The sequence below is a fragment of the Taeniopygia guttata genome, chromosome 31 (assembly GCF_048771995.1).
Source record: "Taeniopygia guttata chromosome 31, bTaeGut7.mat, whole genome shotgun sequence".
NCBI lineage: Eukaryota > Metazoa > Chordata > Aves > Passeriformes > Estrildidae > Taeniopygia > Taeniopygia guttata.
The window spans coordinates 1,587,498-1,605,650 of NC_133056.1; the positions used below are offsets into that span (position 1 = coordinate 1,587,498).

The window sequence follows — 18,153 nt, forward strand, 5'->3', positions numbered from 1 at the left end:
CCCCAATCCCGGGGGTCTCTCCCCACCCTGGGGGTCTCTCCCCATTCCCGGGGGTCTCTCCCCAATCCCGGGGGTCCCTCCCCATTCCCGGTGGTCCCTCCCCAATCCCGGGGGTCCCTCCCCATTCCCGGGGGTCCCTCCCCAATCCCGGGGGTCTCTCCCCATCCGGGGGGTCTCTCCCCATTCCCGGGGGTCTCTCCCCATTCCCGGTGGTCTCTCCCCATCCCGGGGGTCTCTCCCCCCCCCGGGGGTCTCTCCCCAATCCCGGGGGTCCCTCCCATTCCCGGGGGTCTCTCCCCCCCCCGGGGGTCTCTCCCCGTTCCCGGGGGTCTCACCGGGCTCGGTCCCGGGCAGGCAGCGCCGCAGCCCCGCGTGGTACCGCGCCCCGGGCCCGCAGGTGCAGCGGAAGGAGCCGCGCGTGTTCTCACACGCTCCGTCCACGCAGTTGGACTCGTCCAGACACTCGTCCACGTCTGGGGGGGCCGGGGGGGCGTCCTGGGGATCCCCGCCGGGCTGGGGACCCCCCCCGAGCACCCCCAAAACCCACCGGGGTGCCCCAACACCGCCAGGAGCAGCGGGGATTCCCTCGGGACCCCCAAATACCCCGGGGACCCCCAAATACCCCGGGGACCCCCAAATACCCCAGGGACACCCAAATAACCCGGGGACCCCCAAACAGAGACAGGGACCCCCCCAAATACTCACAGGGACCCCTAAAGATACAAAGGAACCCCCAAAATACCCCAGGGACTCCCAAAAACACACAAAGGGACCCCCAAACATGCACAGGGACCCCCCAAACAGAGACAGGGACACCCCAAACAGAGAGAGGGACCCCCCCCCAAATACCCCAAGGACTCCCAAATAGACAAAAGGACCCCCAAAGGGAGACAGGGACCCCCAAACACTCACAGGGACCCCTGAACAGAGACAGGGACCCCTGAACCCCCAGAATCCCCAAACCCCCCAACCCCCCCAGGCTGTTTCTGCCCTCCCCCGGCTCCAGCCCCCCGGGGACCCCCCCGGGACCCCCGGAGCCCGAGAGACAGGGACCCCCAAACACTCACAGGGACCCCTAAAGACACAAAGGGATTCCCAAATACCCCGGGGACCCCCAAACAGACACAGGGACCCCCCCAAATACCCCAGGGACTCCCAAATAGACAAAAGGATCCCCAAAAACACACAAAGGCACCCCCAAACATGCACAGGGACCCCCCAAACAGAGACAGGGACCCCCCCCCAAATACCCCAGGGACTCCCAAATACCCCAGGGACTCCCAAATAGACAAAAGGACCCCCAAAAACACACAAAGGGACCCCCAAACAGAGACAGGAACCCCTAAAGACACAAAGGGAATCCCAAATACCCCAGGGACCCCCAAATACCCCCGGGACTCCCAAAAACACATAAAGGGACCCCCCAAATACCCCAGGGACTCCCAAATAGACAAAAGGAACCCCAAAAACAGACAAAGGGACCCCCCAAACAGAGACAGAGACCCCCGAACAGACACAGGGACCCCCCTCCCTGAACCCCCAGAATCCCCAAACCCTCCAACACCCCCCAACCCCCCAGGCTGTTTCTGGCCCCCCCCCGGCTCCAGCCCCCCGGGGACCCCCCGGGACCCCCCCGGGACCCCCGGACCCCCACCCAGGCACTGGCGCAGGGCGCTGTCGTAGTCGAAGCCCGCCTTGCAGTAGCACTCGTAGCCCGGCTGGGTGTTCACGCACTTGCCGCCCTTGCAGATCTCGGGCCCGAACAGAGCGCACTCATCGATGTCTGCATGGGGAAATGGGGAAAAATGGGGGGAATGGGGGAAAATGGGGGGAAATGGGGGAAATGGGGAAAAATGGGGGGAAATGGGGAAAAAATGGGGGGGGAATGGGGAAAAATGGGGGGAAAATGGGGGGAAACGGGGGGAAACGGGGAAAATGGGGGGGAAATGGGGAAAAATGGGGGGGAACGGGGGGTAAATGGGGGGGAATGGGGGGGAAATGGGGAAAAAATGAGGAAAAAATGGGGAAAAAATGGGAGGGAAATGGGGGAAAACAAGGGGGAAATGGGGAAAAAATGGGGGGAAATGGGGAAAACAGGGGGGGAAACGGGGAAAATGGGGGGAAATGGGGGGAAACAGGGCAAAATGGGGGGAATGGAGGGGAAATGGGGAAAAATGGGGGGGAACAGGGAAAATGGGGGAAAACGGGGTGAATGGGGAAAAAATGGAGGAAAATGGGGGGGAAATGGGAGAAAAATGGGGAAAACAAGGGGAAACAGGGGGAAATGGGGAAAAAAGAGGGAAACGGGGGAAAAATGGGGAAAACCGGAGGGGGAAATGGGGGGGAACGGGGGAAACGGGGGGAAATGGGGAAAAATGGGGGGGAATGGGGGAAAACAGAGGGGAAATGGGGGGAAACGGGGGAAACGGGGGGGAAACGGGGGAATGGGGAAAATGGGGTGAAATGGGGGGGAAATGGGGGAAAAACGGGGAGGAAATGGGGAAAACCGGGTGGGGGAATGGGGAGAAAACGGGGAAAAACGGGGGGGGGGAAATGGGGAGAAAACAGGGGGGGGAAGTGGGGGAAAAATGGGGGGAAACGGGAGGAAATGGGGGGGAAACAGAAAACACGGGAGGAAAAGGGGGGAAACTGGGAAAAATGGGGGGTAAATGGGGAAAAATGGGAAAATGGGGAAAACGGGGGGGAAACGGGAGGGAAATGGGGAAAAACGGGGGGAAATGGGGAAAAACGGGGAAAAATGGGAAAAAACGGGGGGAATGGCGGGGAAATGGGGAAAAACGGGGGGAAATGGGGATAACCGGGGGAAATGGAAAATGGGGAAAAGGGGGGGAATCGGGGGAGGAAAACAGGGGAAACGGGTTTTCCTGGGAAAAACGGGGAGCCTCGGGATGGGGGGGGGGGGGCGGCAGGGGACAGAAACCCCCCGGGGGTGGGGGAGGGGCGGGGGGTCTCACCGCGGTGCGCGGGGACCCCAAAGTCGAGGCCGTTGTCGTCCTGGATGAAGCCCCTCCCGTCGGGACAGAGCGCCACGAACTCGGCTGGGGGGGGGGGACCCTCAAATGGGGGTCCTGAACCCCCAGAGCACCCTCGGGACCCCCAAACCACCCTCGGGACACCCCAAACCACCCTCGGGACCCCCCAAACCACCCTCGGGACCCCCCAAAACACCCTCGGGACCCCCCAAACCACCCTCGGGACTCCCCAAAGCACCCTCGGGACCCCCCAAAACACCCTCGGGACTCCCCAAACCACCCTCGGGATCCCTCAAACCACCCTCGCGATCCCCCAAAACACCCTCGGGGACCCCAAACCACCCTCGGGACACCCCAAACCACCCTCGGGGACCTCAAACCACCCTCAGGACCCCCCAAAACACCCTCGGGACCCCCAAAACACCCTCAGGACCCCCCAAACCACCCTCGGGACCCCCAAACCACCCTCGGGACTTCCCAAAACACCCTCGAGACCCCCCAAAACACCCTCGGGACCCCCTAAAACACCCTCGAGACCCCCCAAACCACCCTCGGGACTTCCCAAAACACCCTCGGGACCCCCCAAAACACCCTCGGGACCCCCTAAAACACCCTCAGGACCCCCCAAACCACCCTCGGGGACCCCCCAAACCACCCTCGGGATCCCCAAATCACCCTCGGGACACCCCAAACCACCCTCGGGACCCCCGAAACCACCCTCGGGACCCCCCAAACCACCCTCGGGGACCCCAAAGCACCCTCGGGACCCCCCAAACCACCCTCGGGACCCCCCAAACCACCCTCGGGACCCCCAAACCACCCTCGGGACCCCTAAACCATCCTCGGGATCCCCAAACCACCCTCGGGACCCCCAAACCACCCTCGGGACCCCCCAAAACACCCTCGGGACCCCCCAAACCACCCTCGGGACCCCCAAACCACCCTCGGGACCCCCCAAACCACCCTCGGGACCCCCAAACCACCCTCGGGACCCCCCAAACCACCCTCGGGGACCCCCCAAAGCACCCTCGGGACCCCCCAAAGCACCCTCGGGACCCCCAAAACACCCTCGGGACCCCCCAAACCACCCTCGGGACCCCCAAACCACCCTCAGGACCCCCCAAACCACCCTCGGGACCCCCCAAACCACCCTCGGGACCCCCAAACCACCCTCGGGACCCCCAAACCACCCTCAGGACCCCCCAAACCACCCTCGGGACCCCCCAAAGCACCCTCGGGACCCCCAAACCACCCTCGGGACCCCCCAAACCACCCTCGGGACCCCCAAACCACCCTCGGGACTCCCCAAAACACCCTCGGGACCCCCCAAACCACCCTCGGGACTCCCCAAACACCCTCGGGACCCCCCAAACCACCCTCGGGGACCCCCCAAAACACCCTCGGGACCCCCAAAACACCCTCGGGACCCCCCAAAGCACCCTCGAGACCCCCCAAAACACCCTCGGGACCCCTCAAACCACCCTCGGGACCCCCAAAACACCCTCGGGACCCCCCAAAGCACCCTCGAGACCCCCCAAAACACCCTCGGGACCCCTCAAACCACCCTCGGGACCCCCAAACCACTCTCGGGACCCCCCAAACAGCCTCGGGACCCCCAAACCACCCTCGGGACCCCCCAAAACACCCTCGGGACCTCCCAAAACACCCTCGGGACCCCCCAAACAGCCTCGGGACCCCCCAAAACACCCTTGGGACCCCCAAAACACCCTCGGGACCCCCAAAACACCCTCGGGACTGCCCAAAACACCCTCGGGACCCCCAAAACACCCTCGGGACCCCCCAAACCACCCTCGGGACCCCCCAAACCACCCTCGGGACCCCCCAAACCACCCTCGGGACCCCCCAAAACACCCTCGGGATGCCTCAAACCGCCCTCGGGACCCCCCGAACCACCCTCGGGACCCCCCAAACCACCCTCGGGACCCCCCAAACCACCCTCGGGACCCCCCAAACCACCCTCGGGACCCCCAAAACACCCTCGGGACCCCCCAAACCACCCTCGGGACCCCCCAAAACACCCTCGGGATGCCTCAAACCACCCTCAGGACCCCTCAAACCACCCTCGCGACCCCCTAAACCACCCTCGCGACCCTCAAAACACCCTCGCGACCCCCTAAACCACCCTCGGGACCCCCAAAACACCCTCGGGACCCCCCAAAACACCCTCGGGACCCCCCAAACCACCCTCGGGACCCCCCAAAACACCCTCGGGACTCCCCAAACCACCCTCGGGACCCCCAAACCACCCTCGGGACCCCCCAAAACACCCTCGGGGACCCCCCAAACCACCCTCGGGGACCCCAAACCACCCTCGGGACCCCCCAAACACCCTCGGGACCCCCAAGAGCACCATCGGGACACCCCAAAACACCCTCGGGACACCCCAAAACACCCTCGGGACCCCCCAAACCACCCTCGGGACCCCCAAAACACCCTCGGGACCCCCCAAAACCACCCTCGGGACTCCCCAAAACACCCTCGGGACACCCTAAACCACCCTCGGGACCCCCCAAAACACCCTCAGGACCCCCCAAATCACCCTCGGGACCCCCCAAACCACCCTCGGGACCCTACAAACCACCCTCGGGACCCCCAAACCACCCTCGGGTCTCCCCAAACCACCCTCGGGACCCCCAAACCACCCTCGGGGACCTCAAACCACCCTCGGGACCCCCAAACCACCCTCGGGGACCTCAAACCACCCTCGGGACTCCCCAAAACACCCTCGGGACCCCCCAAACCACCCTCGGGATCCCTCAAACCACCCTCGGGATCCCCAAACCACCCTCGGGATCCCTCAAAACACCCTCGGGACCCCCAGAGCACCCTCGGGACCCCCCAAACCACCCTCGGGACCCCCCAAACCACCCTCGGGATCCCCAAACCACCCGCGGGACCCCCCAAAACACCCTCGGGACCCCCCAAATCACCCTCGGGGACCCCAAATCACCCTCGGGGACCCCAAACCACACTTAGGACCTCCTAAACCACCCTCGGGACCCCCCAAACCACACTCGGGACCCCCCAAACCACCCTCGGGACCCCTCAAAGCACCCTCGGGACCCCCAAAACAACCTCGGGGACCCCCGGGGACCCCCTCTGCCGGAGCCGGGGGGTGCAGCCCCCGCAGAACTGCCCAGAGCCCCCCCAGCTCGGGGTGGGAGGGGGTCCCGGCGGGCCGGGGGGGGCAGGGGGAGCCCCCCGTACCCGAGGAGGGGAGGGGGCAGGGGTAGACCTCGCACAGGTCCCCCCAGCCCGCCCCCAGCGAGCAGCAGCACTCGCCCCGCGTCACGTTGGTGCCCAGCACGGCCTCGCAGAAGGAGGGCAGCTCCAGGCTCAGGTAACACTCCTTGCGGGGGGCGGGGGGCTCCCGAGCTGGGGGGGGGGCGCAGGGGGTCAGCAGGGACCCCCCAAAACCCCTCCGAGCCCCCTCAGAGCCCCCTCAGAGCCCCCCGAGCAGCAGCGATCCCCCAAAGCCCAGAGACAACACAGAGACCCCGCAGAGTTCCGGGGATCCCCCACCCCAAAGACCCCCCTAGAACCGCCCCCCGAGCCCCCCCTGAGCCCCAGAGACCCCTCGGGGACCCTCAGGAGCACCCCCAGACCCCCAGGGACCCCCAGAGACCCCCAGGGACCCCCAGAGACCCCCAGAGACCCCCAAGGACCCCCAGAGACCCCCCAGGAACCCCCAGAGACCCCCCGGGAACCCCCAGGAACCCCCAGGGAACACCCAGAGACCCCCCGGGAACCCCCAGGAACCCCCAGGGAACACCCAGAGACCCCCCGGGCACCCCCAGAGACCCCCCGGGCACCCCCAGAGACCCCCCGGGCACCTCCAGAGACCCCCAGGGAACACCCAGAGACCCCCAGAGACCCCCCAAAGACCCCCCTAGAACCGCCCCCCTCCCCCCCCCCCCCTTGAGCCCCAGAGACCCCTCGGGCCTCCCTGGGACCCTCAGGAGCACCCCCAGACCCCCAAGGGCACCCCCCAGAGACCCCCAGAGACCCCCAGAGACCCCCAGAGACCCCCAAGGACCCCCAGAGACCCCCCAGGAACCCCCAGAGACCCCCCGGGAACCCCCAGGGACCCCCAGGGCACCCCCAGAGACCCCCCTAGAACCGCCCCCCGAGCCCCCCCGAGCCCCAGAGACCCCTCGGGCCTCCCTGGGACCCTCAGGAGCACCCCCAGACCCCCAGGAACCCCCAGAGACCCCCAGAGACCCCCCAGGAACCCCCAGAGACCCCCAGGGAACACCCAGAGACCCCCGGGAACACCCAGAGACCCCCAGAGACCCCCAGAGACCCCCAGGGAACACCCAGAGACCCCCCGGGCACCCCCAGGGACCCCCAGGGAACACCCAGAGACCCCCCGGGAACCCCCAGAGACCCCCAGAGACCCCCAGAGACCCCCCGGGAACCCCCAGAGACCCCCCGGGCACCCCCCAAAGACCCCCCTAGAACCGCCCCCCTCCCCCCCCTTGAGCCCCAGAGACCCCTCGGGCCTCCCTGGGACCCTCAGGAGCACCCCCAGAGACCCCCAAGGGCACCCACAGAAAGCTCTTGTCCCGCGGACCCCCGAAAAATGTCCCTCTGTGACCTCCTTGGGATCCCCCAGACCCACGGGGAACACCCCAAACCCCCCCAGGGTTGCCTCAGGACCCCCCAAACCCTCCCAGAGCCCCAGGGATGCCCCAGGACCCCCCCAAAACCCCCCCAAAACCCCAGGGATGCCCCAGGACCCCCCAAAACCCCCCCAAAACCCCAGGGATGCCCCAGAATCCCCCCAGACCCTCCCAGAGCCCCAGGGATGCCCCAGGACCCCGAAAACCTCCCCCCCAAAACCCCCAGGGATGCCCCAGAATCCCCCCCAAAACCCCCCCAAAACCCCCAGGGATTCCCCAACCCCCCCCCAAAACCCCCCCAAACACCAGAGATGCCCCAGGACCCCCCCCCCAAACCCCAGGGATGCCCCAAACCCCACCCAGGACCCCCCAAAACTCCCCCCGGACCCCCCCAAAATCCCAGGAATGCCCCAAAACCCCCCCCCCAAAACCCCTCCAAAACCCCGGGGATGTTCAGGACCCCCCCAAAACCCCAGGGATGCCCCAAAACCCCCCCAGAACCCGTCCCCAAAAACCCCAGGGATGCCCCCAAACCCCCCCCGAGGACCCCCCAAAACCCCCCCAGGACCCCCCCAAAATCCCAGGAATGCCCCCAAATGCCCCCAAAGCCCTCCCCCCAAACCCCAGGGATGCCCCCACCCCCCCCCCAGGACCCCCTAAAACCCCCCCAGGACCCCCCCCAAACCCCAGGGATGCCCCCAAACCCCTCAGGTCTCCCCCCAACCCCCCCCCAAAACTCCCCCCAAACCCCAGGGATGCCCCAAAACCCCCCCCAACCCCCCCCCAAAAACCCCAGGGACACCCCCAGACCCCTCAGCCCCCCCCGTTCCCGGTCCCCGTTCCCGGTCCCTCACGGAGGCAGCGGCGGCCGTCGGGGCCGGGGCTCAGCCCGGGGGGGCAGCGGCAGCGGAAGGAGCCCCGGAGGTTGGTGCAGAGCCCGGGGGGGGGGCACGGGCCCGGCTCCAGAGCGCACTCATCGATGTCTGCGGGGGGGGCTGTTTTGGGGCTTTTTGGGGGATTTTTGGGGCTTTTTTGGGGCTTTTTTAGGGCTGTTCTGGGGCTGTTTCGGGGCTTTTTTGGGGGCTCTTTTGGGTTTTTTTGGGGGCTCTTTTGGGGTTTTTTGGGGGGCTTTTTTGGAGCTTTTTGGGGCTATTTTGGGGTTCTTTTGGGGGCTGTTTTGGGGCTTTTTTGGGGATTTTTGGGGGCTTTTTGGGGCTTTTTTAGGGCACTTTTGGGGCTGTTTTGGAGCTTTTTTGGGGGCTGTTTTGGGGTTTTTTTGGGGGCTCTTTTGGGGTTTTTTTGGGGGCTGTTTTGGGGATTTTTTTGGGCTTTTTGGGGGCTGTTTTGGGTTTTTTTGGGGGCTCTTTTGGGGTTTTTTTGGGGCTTTTTGGGACTTTTTTGGGGCTGTTTTGGGACTTTTTTGGGGCTGTTTTGGGGCTGTTTAGGGGGGGTTATTTTGGGGAGGGTCTCCCTCTACTCGCCGTGGCAGCGCATGCCCGGGGGGGGCTGTTTGGGGGGGGGCTTTGGGGTTGATTTGGGGCGGGGGTCTCGGGTGGGAGGGATGTTTTGGGGGGCTGTTTGGGGCCGATTTGGGGCGGGGGTCTCGCACCCACCCTGGCAGTGCCCGGGGTGGGGGTTACGGGGCGGGGGTGGGTTTTTGGGGGTCTCTCGGGTGGGAGGGCTGTTTGGGGAGGGGGTCTCTCGGCTGGAGGGGCTGTTCGGGGGGGCTGTTTGGGGCCGATTTGGGGCGGGGGTCTCTCGGGTGGGAGGGCTGTTCGGGGGGGCTGTTTCGGGCTGATTTGGGGCGGGGGTCCCGGGTGGGGGGGCTGTTTCGGGGGGGTCTCGGGTGGGAGGGCTGTTCCGGGGGGTGCTTTGGGGTTGATTTGGGGCGGGGGGTCCCGGGTGGGAGGGCTGTTTGGGGTGGGGGTCTCGGGTGGGAGGGCTGTTTTGGGGGGCTGTTTTGGGCCGATTTGGGGCGGGGGTCTCGGGTGGGAGGGCTGTTTTGGGGGGCTGTTTGGGGCCGATTTGGGGCGGGGGTCTCGCACCCACCCTGGCAGTGCCCGGGGTGGGGGTTACGGGGCGGGGGTGGGTTTTTGGGGGCTCTCGGGTGGGAGGGCTGTTTGGGGTGGGGGTCTCGGGTGGGAGGGCTGTTTGGGGGGGGTCTCGGGTGGGAGGGCTGTTTAGGGGTTATTTGGGGCGGGGGTCCCGGATGGGAGGGCTGTTTCGGGGGCTGTTCGGGCCGATTTGGGGCGGGGGTCCCGGGTGGGAGGGCTGTTCGGGGGGCTCTCGTGTGGGAGGGCTGTTCCGCGGGGCTGTTCGGGCCGATTTGGGGCGGGGGTCCCGCACCCACCCTGGCAGTGCCGGCCGTGCAGGAGGCTGTAGCCGGGGGGGCACAGGCACCGGTAGGAGCCCGCGGTGTTCACGCAGTCCCCCCCCACGCAGGCGGCCGCGAACTCGCACTCGTCGATATCTGGGGGGGGGACGGCGAGACCCCCGTGTGCGGGACCCCCCAAACCCCGACAACACCCCCAGAGCCCCCCCAGACCCCGACAACCCCCCCAAATCCTCCCCAAACCCCGACAACCCCCCCCAGATCCCCCCCAAAACCCAAAACCCTCCCAGATCCACCCCCAGAGCCAGAACCCCCCAGATCCCCCCCAGCCCCCCGAGCCCCCCCAAACCCCAAAACCTCCCCAGAGCCCCCCCATATCCCCCCCAAATCCAACAACCCCCCCAGAACCCCCCAAACCCAAAACCCCCCCAGATCCCCCCAAACCCCAAACCCGCCCAGATCCCCCAAAACCCCCCCAGATCTGCCCCCAGATCGCCCCCAAACCCTAAACCCCCCCAGAACCAGAACCCCCGAGCCCCCCCAGCCCCCCGAGCCCCCCAAGCCCCCCGACCCTCCGAGCCCCCCGAGCCCCCCCAAACCCCAAAACCCCCCCAGAGCCCCCCCAGATCCCCCCCAAATCCAACAACCCCCCCAGCCCCCCATCCCCCTGAGCCCCCCCGAGCCCCCCACAGCCCCCCGACCCTCCGAGCCCCCCCACAGCCCCCCAGCCCCCCGAGCCCTCCAGCCCCCCGAGCCCCCCCAGCCCCCCCGAGCCCCCCCGAACCCCCCCAAACCCCAAAACCCCCCCACAGCCCCCCCAAACCCAACAACCCCCCAGCCCCCCGAGCCCCCCCAACCCCAAAACCCCCCCCAGCCCCCCCAAACCCAACAAACCCCCGAGCCCCCCCAGCCCCCCCGGCCCCCCAGATCCCCCCAAACCCAAAACCTCCCCAGATCCCCCAAAACCCAAAACCCTCTCAGATCCCCCCCAAACCCTAAACCCCCCAAATCCCCCCCCAGATCCCCCCAAACCCAACAACTCCCCCAGATCCCCCAGAACCAGAACCCCCCAGCCCCCCCGAGCCCCCCCAGCCCCCCGAGCCCCCCGACCCTCCGAGCCCCCCACAGCCCCCCGAGCCCCCCAAGCCCCCCCGAGCCCCACAGCCCCCCCAAACCCAACAACCCCCCGAGCCCCCCCAGCCCCCCCAAACCCCAAAACCCCCCCGAGCCCCCCGAGCCCCCCCAGCCCCCCCAGCTCCCCGAGCCCCCCCAGCCCCCCCAAACCCAAAACCCCCCCGAATCCCCCCCCAGAACCAGCACCCCCAAGATCCCCTCCAGCCCCCCGAGCCCCCCCAAACCCCAAAACCCCCCCAGAGCCCCCACAGCCCCCCCAAACCCAACAACCCCCCGAGGCCCCCCCAGTCCCCCGAGCCCCCCGAACCCCCCGAGCCCCCCCAAACCCCAAAACCCCCCCCAGCCCCCCCAGCCCCCCCGAGCCCCCGACCCTCCGAGCCCTCCCACAGCCCACCGAGCCCCCCGAGCCCCCCGAGCTTCCCCAAACCCCAAAACCCCCCCCGAGCCCCCCAAACCCAACAACCCCCCGAGCCCCCCATCCCCCTGAGCCCCCCCCAGCCCCCCGACCCCTGAGCCCCCCGAGCCCCCCCAAACCCCAAAACCCCCCCGATCCCCCCGAGCCCCCCGAGCCCCCCGAGCCCCCTAGCCCCCCCAAACCCCAACCCCCCCCCACAGCCCCCCGACCCTCCGAGCCCCCCCAGCCCCCCCAACCCCCAAAACCCCCCCAGAGCCCCCCCAAACCCAACAACCCCCCGAGCCCCCCCATCCCCCTGAGCCCCCCCGAGTCCCCCCAGCCCCCCCAGCCCCCCGAGCCCCCTGAGCCCCCCAGCCCCCCAGCCCCCCGTTTTGGGGTACCTTGGCAGCGGGGGGGGTCCCGGGCCGGCTGCAGCCCGGGGGGGCACTGGCACTTGTACGATCCGGGGGTGTTGACGCAGCCCCCCCCGGGGCAGAGCCCCCCCACCTCGCACTCGTTCACATCTGGGGCAGAGACCCCCGTGAGACCCCGGCCCGGGGGGGGGGGATATTGGGGAGGGGGCGCGAGGGGCGGGGGTCTCCAGGAGGGAGGTCGCAGATAAAGGGGTCCCAAGAGGGTTTGGGGGGGTCCTGGGGGGCTCCTGTGGGACCCCGAGGGGATCCCGGGGGGGGTTGGGGGGTCCCGGGGGTTTGGGGGGTCCCGGGGGTTATGGGGGATCCCGGGTGGTTTTGGGGGGGTTTGGGGGGTCCCGGGTGGTTTTGGGGGGGTTTGGGGGTTTTGGGGGCTTTGGGGGTTTTGGGGTGTCCCGGGGGTTTTGGGGGGTTTTGGGGGTCCCGGGGCTTTTTGGGTGTCCCAGGGGGGTCCCGGGAGTTTTGGGGGGCCCCGGGCGGTTCCCGGGGGTTATGGGGGATCCCGGGTGGTTTTAGGGGGGTTTGGGGGGTCCCGGGTGGTTTTGGGGGGCCCCGGGGGGGCCCCGGGGGTTTTGGGGGATCCCGGGGGGATCCCGGGGGTTTTGGGGGTTTTGGGGGATCCCGGGGGGGTCCCGGGGGTTTTGGGGAGCCCCGGGGGGGTCCCGGGGGTTTTGGGGGGTCCCGAGGGGGTCCCGGGGGTTTTGGGGGGTCCCGGGGGGGTCCCGGGGGTTTTGGGGTGCCCCAGGGGGGTCCCGGGGGTTTTGGGGGGTCCCGGGGGTTTTGGGGGGGCCCGGGGGGGTCCCGGGGGGTCCCGGGGGTGCTGACCCAGGCAGGCTCCGTTGAGGCCGCGGTAACCGGGGGGACAGGGGGTGCAGACGAAGCCCCCGGGCCGGTTCTCACACTTGGAGTCGGGGCACGTCCCCGCGTCCAGGCACTCGTTGATGTCTGGGGGGGTGGCACGGGGACATTGGGGACATTGGGGACATCGGGGGACACGGGGGGGACCCCACAGCGTCCCGCGGTGCGGCTCGGCCCCTCCGAGGTGCGCTGTCCCCGTGTCCCCTCCCCCGCTGTCCCCCCCCGGTGTCCCTGTCCCGGTGTCCCCGTCCCGGTGTCCCTGTCCCGGTGTCCCCGTCCCGGTGTCCCTGTCCCGGTGTCCCTCCCCGGTGTCCATCCCCGGTTTCCCCCCCCGGTGTCCCTGTCCCGGTGTCCCTCCCCGGTGTCCCTCCCCGGTGTCCCTCCCGGTGTCCATCCCCGGTGTCCCTCCCGGTGTCCCTTTCCCGGTGTCCCTTTCCCGGTGTCCCTCCCGGTGTCCCTCCCGGTGTCCCTCCCGGTGTCCCTGTCCCGGTGTCCCTGCCGGTGTCCCTGTCCCGGTGTCCATCCCCGGTGTCCCTCCCGGTGTCCCTGTCCCGGTGTCCATCCCCGGTGTCCCTCCCGGTGTCCCTGTCCCGGTGTCCATCCCCGGTGTCCCTGTCCCGGTGTCCCAGTCCCGGTGTCCCTCCCCGGTGTCCATCCCCGGTGTCCCTGTCCCGGTGTCCCCCCCGGTGTCCCTGTCCCGGTGTCCATCCCCCGGTGTCCCTCCCGGTGTCACCTTCGCAGAGCGGTGGCCGCGGGCCCTTGCGCCGGTAGCCCGGGTGACAGTCGCACTTGAAGTGTCCCGGCACGTTGGAGCAGGTGCCACCGTCCCCGCACACGTCCCCCTTGGCGCACTCGTCGATGTCTGCGGGGGACACGCGGGGTTGGCCCTGTCCCCAACCCCGGGCGGTGTCCCCAACCCTGTCCCCTGTCCCCAACCCTGTCCCCAACCCTGTCCCCAACCCTGTCCCCAACCCCGGGCAGTGTCCCCAACCCTGTCCCCTGTCCCCAACCCTGTCCCCAACCCCGGGCGGTGTCCCCAACCCTGTCCCCAACCCGGGCGGTGTCCCCAACCCTGTCCCCAACCCCGGGAGGTGTCCCCAAGCCTGTCCCCAACCCTGTCCTGCATCCCAAACCCATCCCATGTCCCCAACCCTGTCCTCAACCCTGTCCCCAACCCCGGGCGGTGTCCCCAACCCTGTCCCCAACCCTGTCCCCAACCCCGTCCCAGCCCTGTCCCCTGTCCCCAATCCCGGGCGGTGTCCCCAGCCCTGTCCCCTGTCCCCACCCCTGTCCCAGCCCTGTCCTGCCCCCCTCTCCCGTCCCGTGTCCCCCACCCCCCGCCGTGTCCCGGTGTCCCGGTGTCCCTCCCCGCCGTGCCCGGTGTCCCTTCCTCGGTGTCCCGGTGTCCCGGTGTCCGTCCCGGTGTCCCCATGCCCGGTGTCCCGGTGTCCCAGTGCCCGCTGCCCGGTGTCCCTCCCCGGTGTCCCGGTGCCGCTGCCCGGTGTCCCCATGCTCGGTGTCCCGGTGTCCCCATGTCCCTCCCGACCATGTCCCGGTGTCCCTCTCCGGTGTCCCCATGCCCGCTGCCCGCTGCCCGGTGCCCGGTGTCCCTCCCCGCCGTGCCCGGTGTCCCGGTGCCGGTGTCCCGGTGTCCCTCCCCGGTGTCCCCATGCCCGCTGCCCGGTGTCCCGGTGTCCCGGTATCCCTCCCCGCCGTGCCCGGTGTCCCTCCCCGCTGCCCGGTGCCCGGTGCCCGGTTCCCAGTGTCCCGGTGCCCGGTATCCCCATGTCCCTCCCCGCCGTGCCCGGTGTCCCCATGCCCGGTGTCCCTCCCCGGTGTCCCCATGCCCGGTGCCCGGTGCCCGGTGCCCGGTGTCCCTCCCTGGTGCCCGGTGTCCCGGTGCCCCCATGCCCGGTGTCCCGGTGCCCGGGGTCCCTCCCCGCCGTGCCCGGTGCCCGGTGTCCCTCCCCGGTGTCCCGCTGCCCGGTGTCCCGGTGTCCCTCCCCGATGCCCGCTGCCCGGTGCCCGGTATCCCCATGTCCCTCCCCGCCGTGCCCGGTGTCCCTTCCTCGGTGTCCCGGTGTCCGTCCCGGTGTCCCCATGCCCGGTGTCCCGGTGTCCCTCCCCGCCGTGCCCGGTGTCCCGGTGTCCCGGTGTCCCTCCCTGCCGTGTCCTGGTGTCCCCATGCCCGGTGTCCCGGTGTCCCCATGTCCCTCCCGACCATGTCCCGGTGTCCCTCTCCGGTGTCCCCATGCCCGCTGCCCGCTGCCCGGTGCCCGGTGTCCCTCCCCGCCGTGCCCGGTGTCCCGGTGCCGGTGTCCCGGTGTCCCTCCCCGGTGTCCCCATGCCCGCTGCCCGGTGTCCCGGTGTCCCGGTATCCCTCCCCGCCGTGCCCGGTGTCCCTCCCCGCTGCCCGGTGCCCGGTGCCCGGTTCCCAGTGTCCCGGTGCCCGGTATCCCCATGTCCCTCCCCGCCGTGCCCGGTGTCCCCATGCCCGGTGTCCCTCCCCGGTGTCCCCATGCCCGGTGCCCGGTGCCCGGTGCCCGGTGTCCCTCCCTGGTGCCCGGTGTCCCGGTGCCCCCATGCCCGGTGTCCCGGTGCCCGGGGTCCCTCCCCGCCGTGCCCGGTGCCCGGTGTCCCTCCCCGGTGTCCCGGTGCCGGTGTCCCGGTGCCCGGTGTCCCTCCCCGCCGTGCCCGGTGTCCCGGTGCCGGTACCGGCGCAGGTGCGCAGGCCGCGGTGCAGGCGCAGTTGGAAGCCGCGGTGACAGTGACACGTGTAGGAGCCGCCCGTGTTCATGCAGACCCCGCGGCCCGGCCCGCACGGCTCCGCCTCGCACTCGTTCACGTCTGGACAGGTGTGTCACAGGTGTGTCACAGGTGTGTCACCAGGTGTGCCACAGGTGTGTCACAGGTGTGTCACCAGGTGTGTCACAGGTGTGTCACCATGTGTGTGACCCCCCCCCAGCCCCACACTCACTCACACCTGGACAGGTGTCCCAGGTGTGTCACCACCCCCCAGCCCCACACTCATTCACATATTGACAGGTGTGTCCCCAGGTGTGTCACCAGGTGTGGCACAAGTGTGTCCCAGGTGTGTCACCAGGTGTGTCCCAGGTGTGTCACCATGTGTGTGACCCCCCCCCAGCCCCACACTCATTCACATCTGGACAGGTGTGTCACAGGTGTGCCACAGGTGTGTCACCAGTGTGCCATATGTGTGTCACAGGTGTGGCACGGGTGTGTCACCAGGTGTTCCACAGATGTGGCACAGGTGTGTCACCATGTGTGTGACCCCCCCCGCGCCCCACACTCATTCACATATTGACAGGTGTGTCCCAGGTGTGTCCCAGGTGTGCCACAGGTGTGCCCCAGGTGTGCCATATGTGTGTCACCAGGTGTGCCACAGGTGTGTCCCAGGTGTGTCACCAGGTGTGTCACCACCCCCCAGCCCCACACTCATTCACATCTGGACAGGTGTGCCACCAGGTGTGTCACCAGGTGTGTCACCAGGTGTGTCCCATGTGAGCCACAGGTGTTCCACAGGTGTGTCACAGGTGTGTCCCAGGTGTGTCACCAGGTGTGTCACAGGTGTGTGACCCCCCCAGCCCCACACTCATTCATATATTGACAGGTGTGTCCCAAGTGTGTCACCAGGTATGTCACAGGTGTGCCATATGTGTGTCACAGGTGTGCCACAGGTGTGTGACCCCCCCAGCCCCACACTCATTCACATCTGGACAGGTGTGTCCCAGGTGTGTCCCAGGTGTGTCACCACCCCCCAGCCCCACACTCATTCACATCTGGACAGGTGTGCCACAGGTGTGTCACCAGTGTGCCATATGTGTGTCACAGGTGTGTCCCAGGTGTGTCCCAGGTGTGCCACAGGTGTGTCCCAGGTGAGCCACAGGTGTGCCACAGGTGTGTCACCATGTGTGTGACCCCCCCCCCCAGCCCCACACTCATTCACATCTGGACAGGTGTGTCCCAGATGTGTCACAGATGTGTCACCAGGTGTGTCACCACCCCCACCCCACCCGGCTTGCACCCATGTCAGGACGTGTCCCTGCGTGTGTGACGCTCCCTGTGTCACCTCACAGCCCGATCCCCGTGTCCCCACCCGTGTCCCCATGTCCCCCCCGCCCCCCTCTGTGTCCCCGGTGTCCCGGTGTCCCAGTCCGGTTCCGGTGTCCCCGTGTCCCCATGTCCCTGATGTCCCGCTGTCCCGGTGTCCCCAAGCCCCAGTGTCCCCATGTCCCGGTGTCCCCGTGTTGCGGTGTGGCGGTGTCCCAGCCCCGGTTCCGGTGTCCCAGGGTCCCCATGTCCCGGTGCCGGTGTCCCCACGTCCCGGTGTCCCCGTGTCCCCGTGTCCCAGCCCGGTTCCAGTGTCCCAGCCCCGCTGTCCCGCTGTCCCGCTGTCCCCATGTCCCCCAGCCCCGGTGTCCCGTGTCCCGTGTCCCGTGTCCCGTGTCCCCGTGTCCCGTGTCCCCGTGTCCCGTGTCCCGTGTCCCCGTGTCCCGTGTCCCCCAGCCCCTCTCTCCCGTGTCCCGTGTCCCATGTCCCGGTGTCCCGGTGCCGGTGCCGGTACCGGTGCAGTAGCGGCGCTGCGGGTGCCAGCGGTACCCGGGGAAGCAGAGGCAGCTGAACCCCGTGTCCCGTGTCCCGTGTCCCCGTGTCCCCCAGCCCCTCTCTCCCCTGTCCCATATCCCGGTGTCCCGGTGTCCCGGTGCCGGTCCCGCTGTCCCGGTGTCCCCCAGCCCCTCTCTCCCGTGTCCCATATCCCGGTGTCCCGGTCCCGGTGCCGGTACCGGTGCAGTAGCGGCGCTGCGGGTGCCAGCGGTACCCGGGGAAGCAGAACCCCGTGTCCCCGTGTCCCATATCCCGGTGTCCCGGTGCCGGTCCTGGTGTCCCGGTGTCCCCCAGCCCCTCTCTCCCATATCCCGGTCCCGGTGTCCCGTGTCCCATATCCCGGTCCCGGTGTCGGTGTCCCGGTGCCGGTACCGGTGCAGTAGCGGCGCTGCGGGTGCCAGCGGTACCCGGGGAAGCAGAGGCAGCTGAACCCGCCCGGGCCCGTCACGCACTCGCCGGGCCCGCAGATGTTCCGGTTCAGGCGGCACTCGTCCGTCTCTGGGGGTGCCGGGCGGGTTTGAGGTCACCCCGGCGGGGCTTGGGGGGTCCCAAAGGGATTTGGGGGGGTCCCAAAGGGATTTGGGGGGTCCCAAAGAGATTTGAGGGGGTCCCAGAGGGATTTGGGGGGGTCCCAAAGGGGTTTGGGGGGTCCCAAAGGGATTTGGGGGGTCCCAAAGGGGTTTGGGGGGTCCTAAAGGGATTTGGGGGGGTCCCAGCGGGATTTGGGGGGGTTCCGGTGGGG

General features: G+C 68.7%; 1 protein-coding gene across 1 annotated transcript in view; it reads right to left on the reverse strand.

Annotated features, from left to right (window-relative positions):
* LTBP3 (latent transforming growth factor beta binding protein 3) overlaps positions 1-18,153 on the reverse strand; it is a 39,899-nt gene that overhangs the window by 7,712 nt on the left and 14,034 nt on the right. Inside the window, exons 12-22 of the mRNA XM_072920207.1 lie at positions 17,784-17,909; positions 15,501-15,632; positions 13,519-13,647; positions 12,753-12,872; positions 11,898-12,020; positions 9,987-10,106; positions 8,491-8,619; positions 6,222-6,389; positions 2,976-3,059; positions 1,655-1,783; positions 336-473 (exon numbers count right to left, since the gene is read on the reverse strand). Of these exons, the coding sequence (XP_072776308.1) occupies positions 336-473; positions 1,655-1,783; positions 2,976-3,059; positions 6,222-6,389; positions 8,491-8,619; positions 9,987-10,106; positions 11,898-12,020; positions 12,753-12,872; positions 13,519-13,647; positions 15,501-15,632; positions 17,784-17,909 (1,398 nt within the window). The remainder of the gene's footprint in view (positions 1-335; positions 474-1,654; positions 1,784-2,975; positions 3,060-6,221; positions 6,390-8,490; positions 8,620-9,986; positions 10,107-11,897; positions 12,021-12,752; positions 12,873-13,518; positions 13,648-15,500; positions 15,633-17,783; positions 17,910-18,153) is intronic.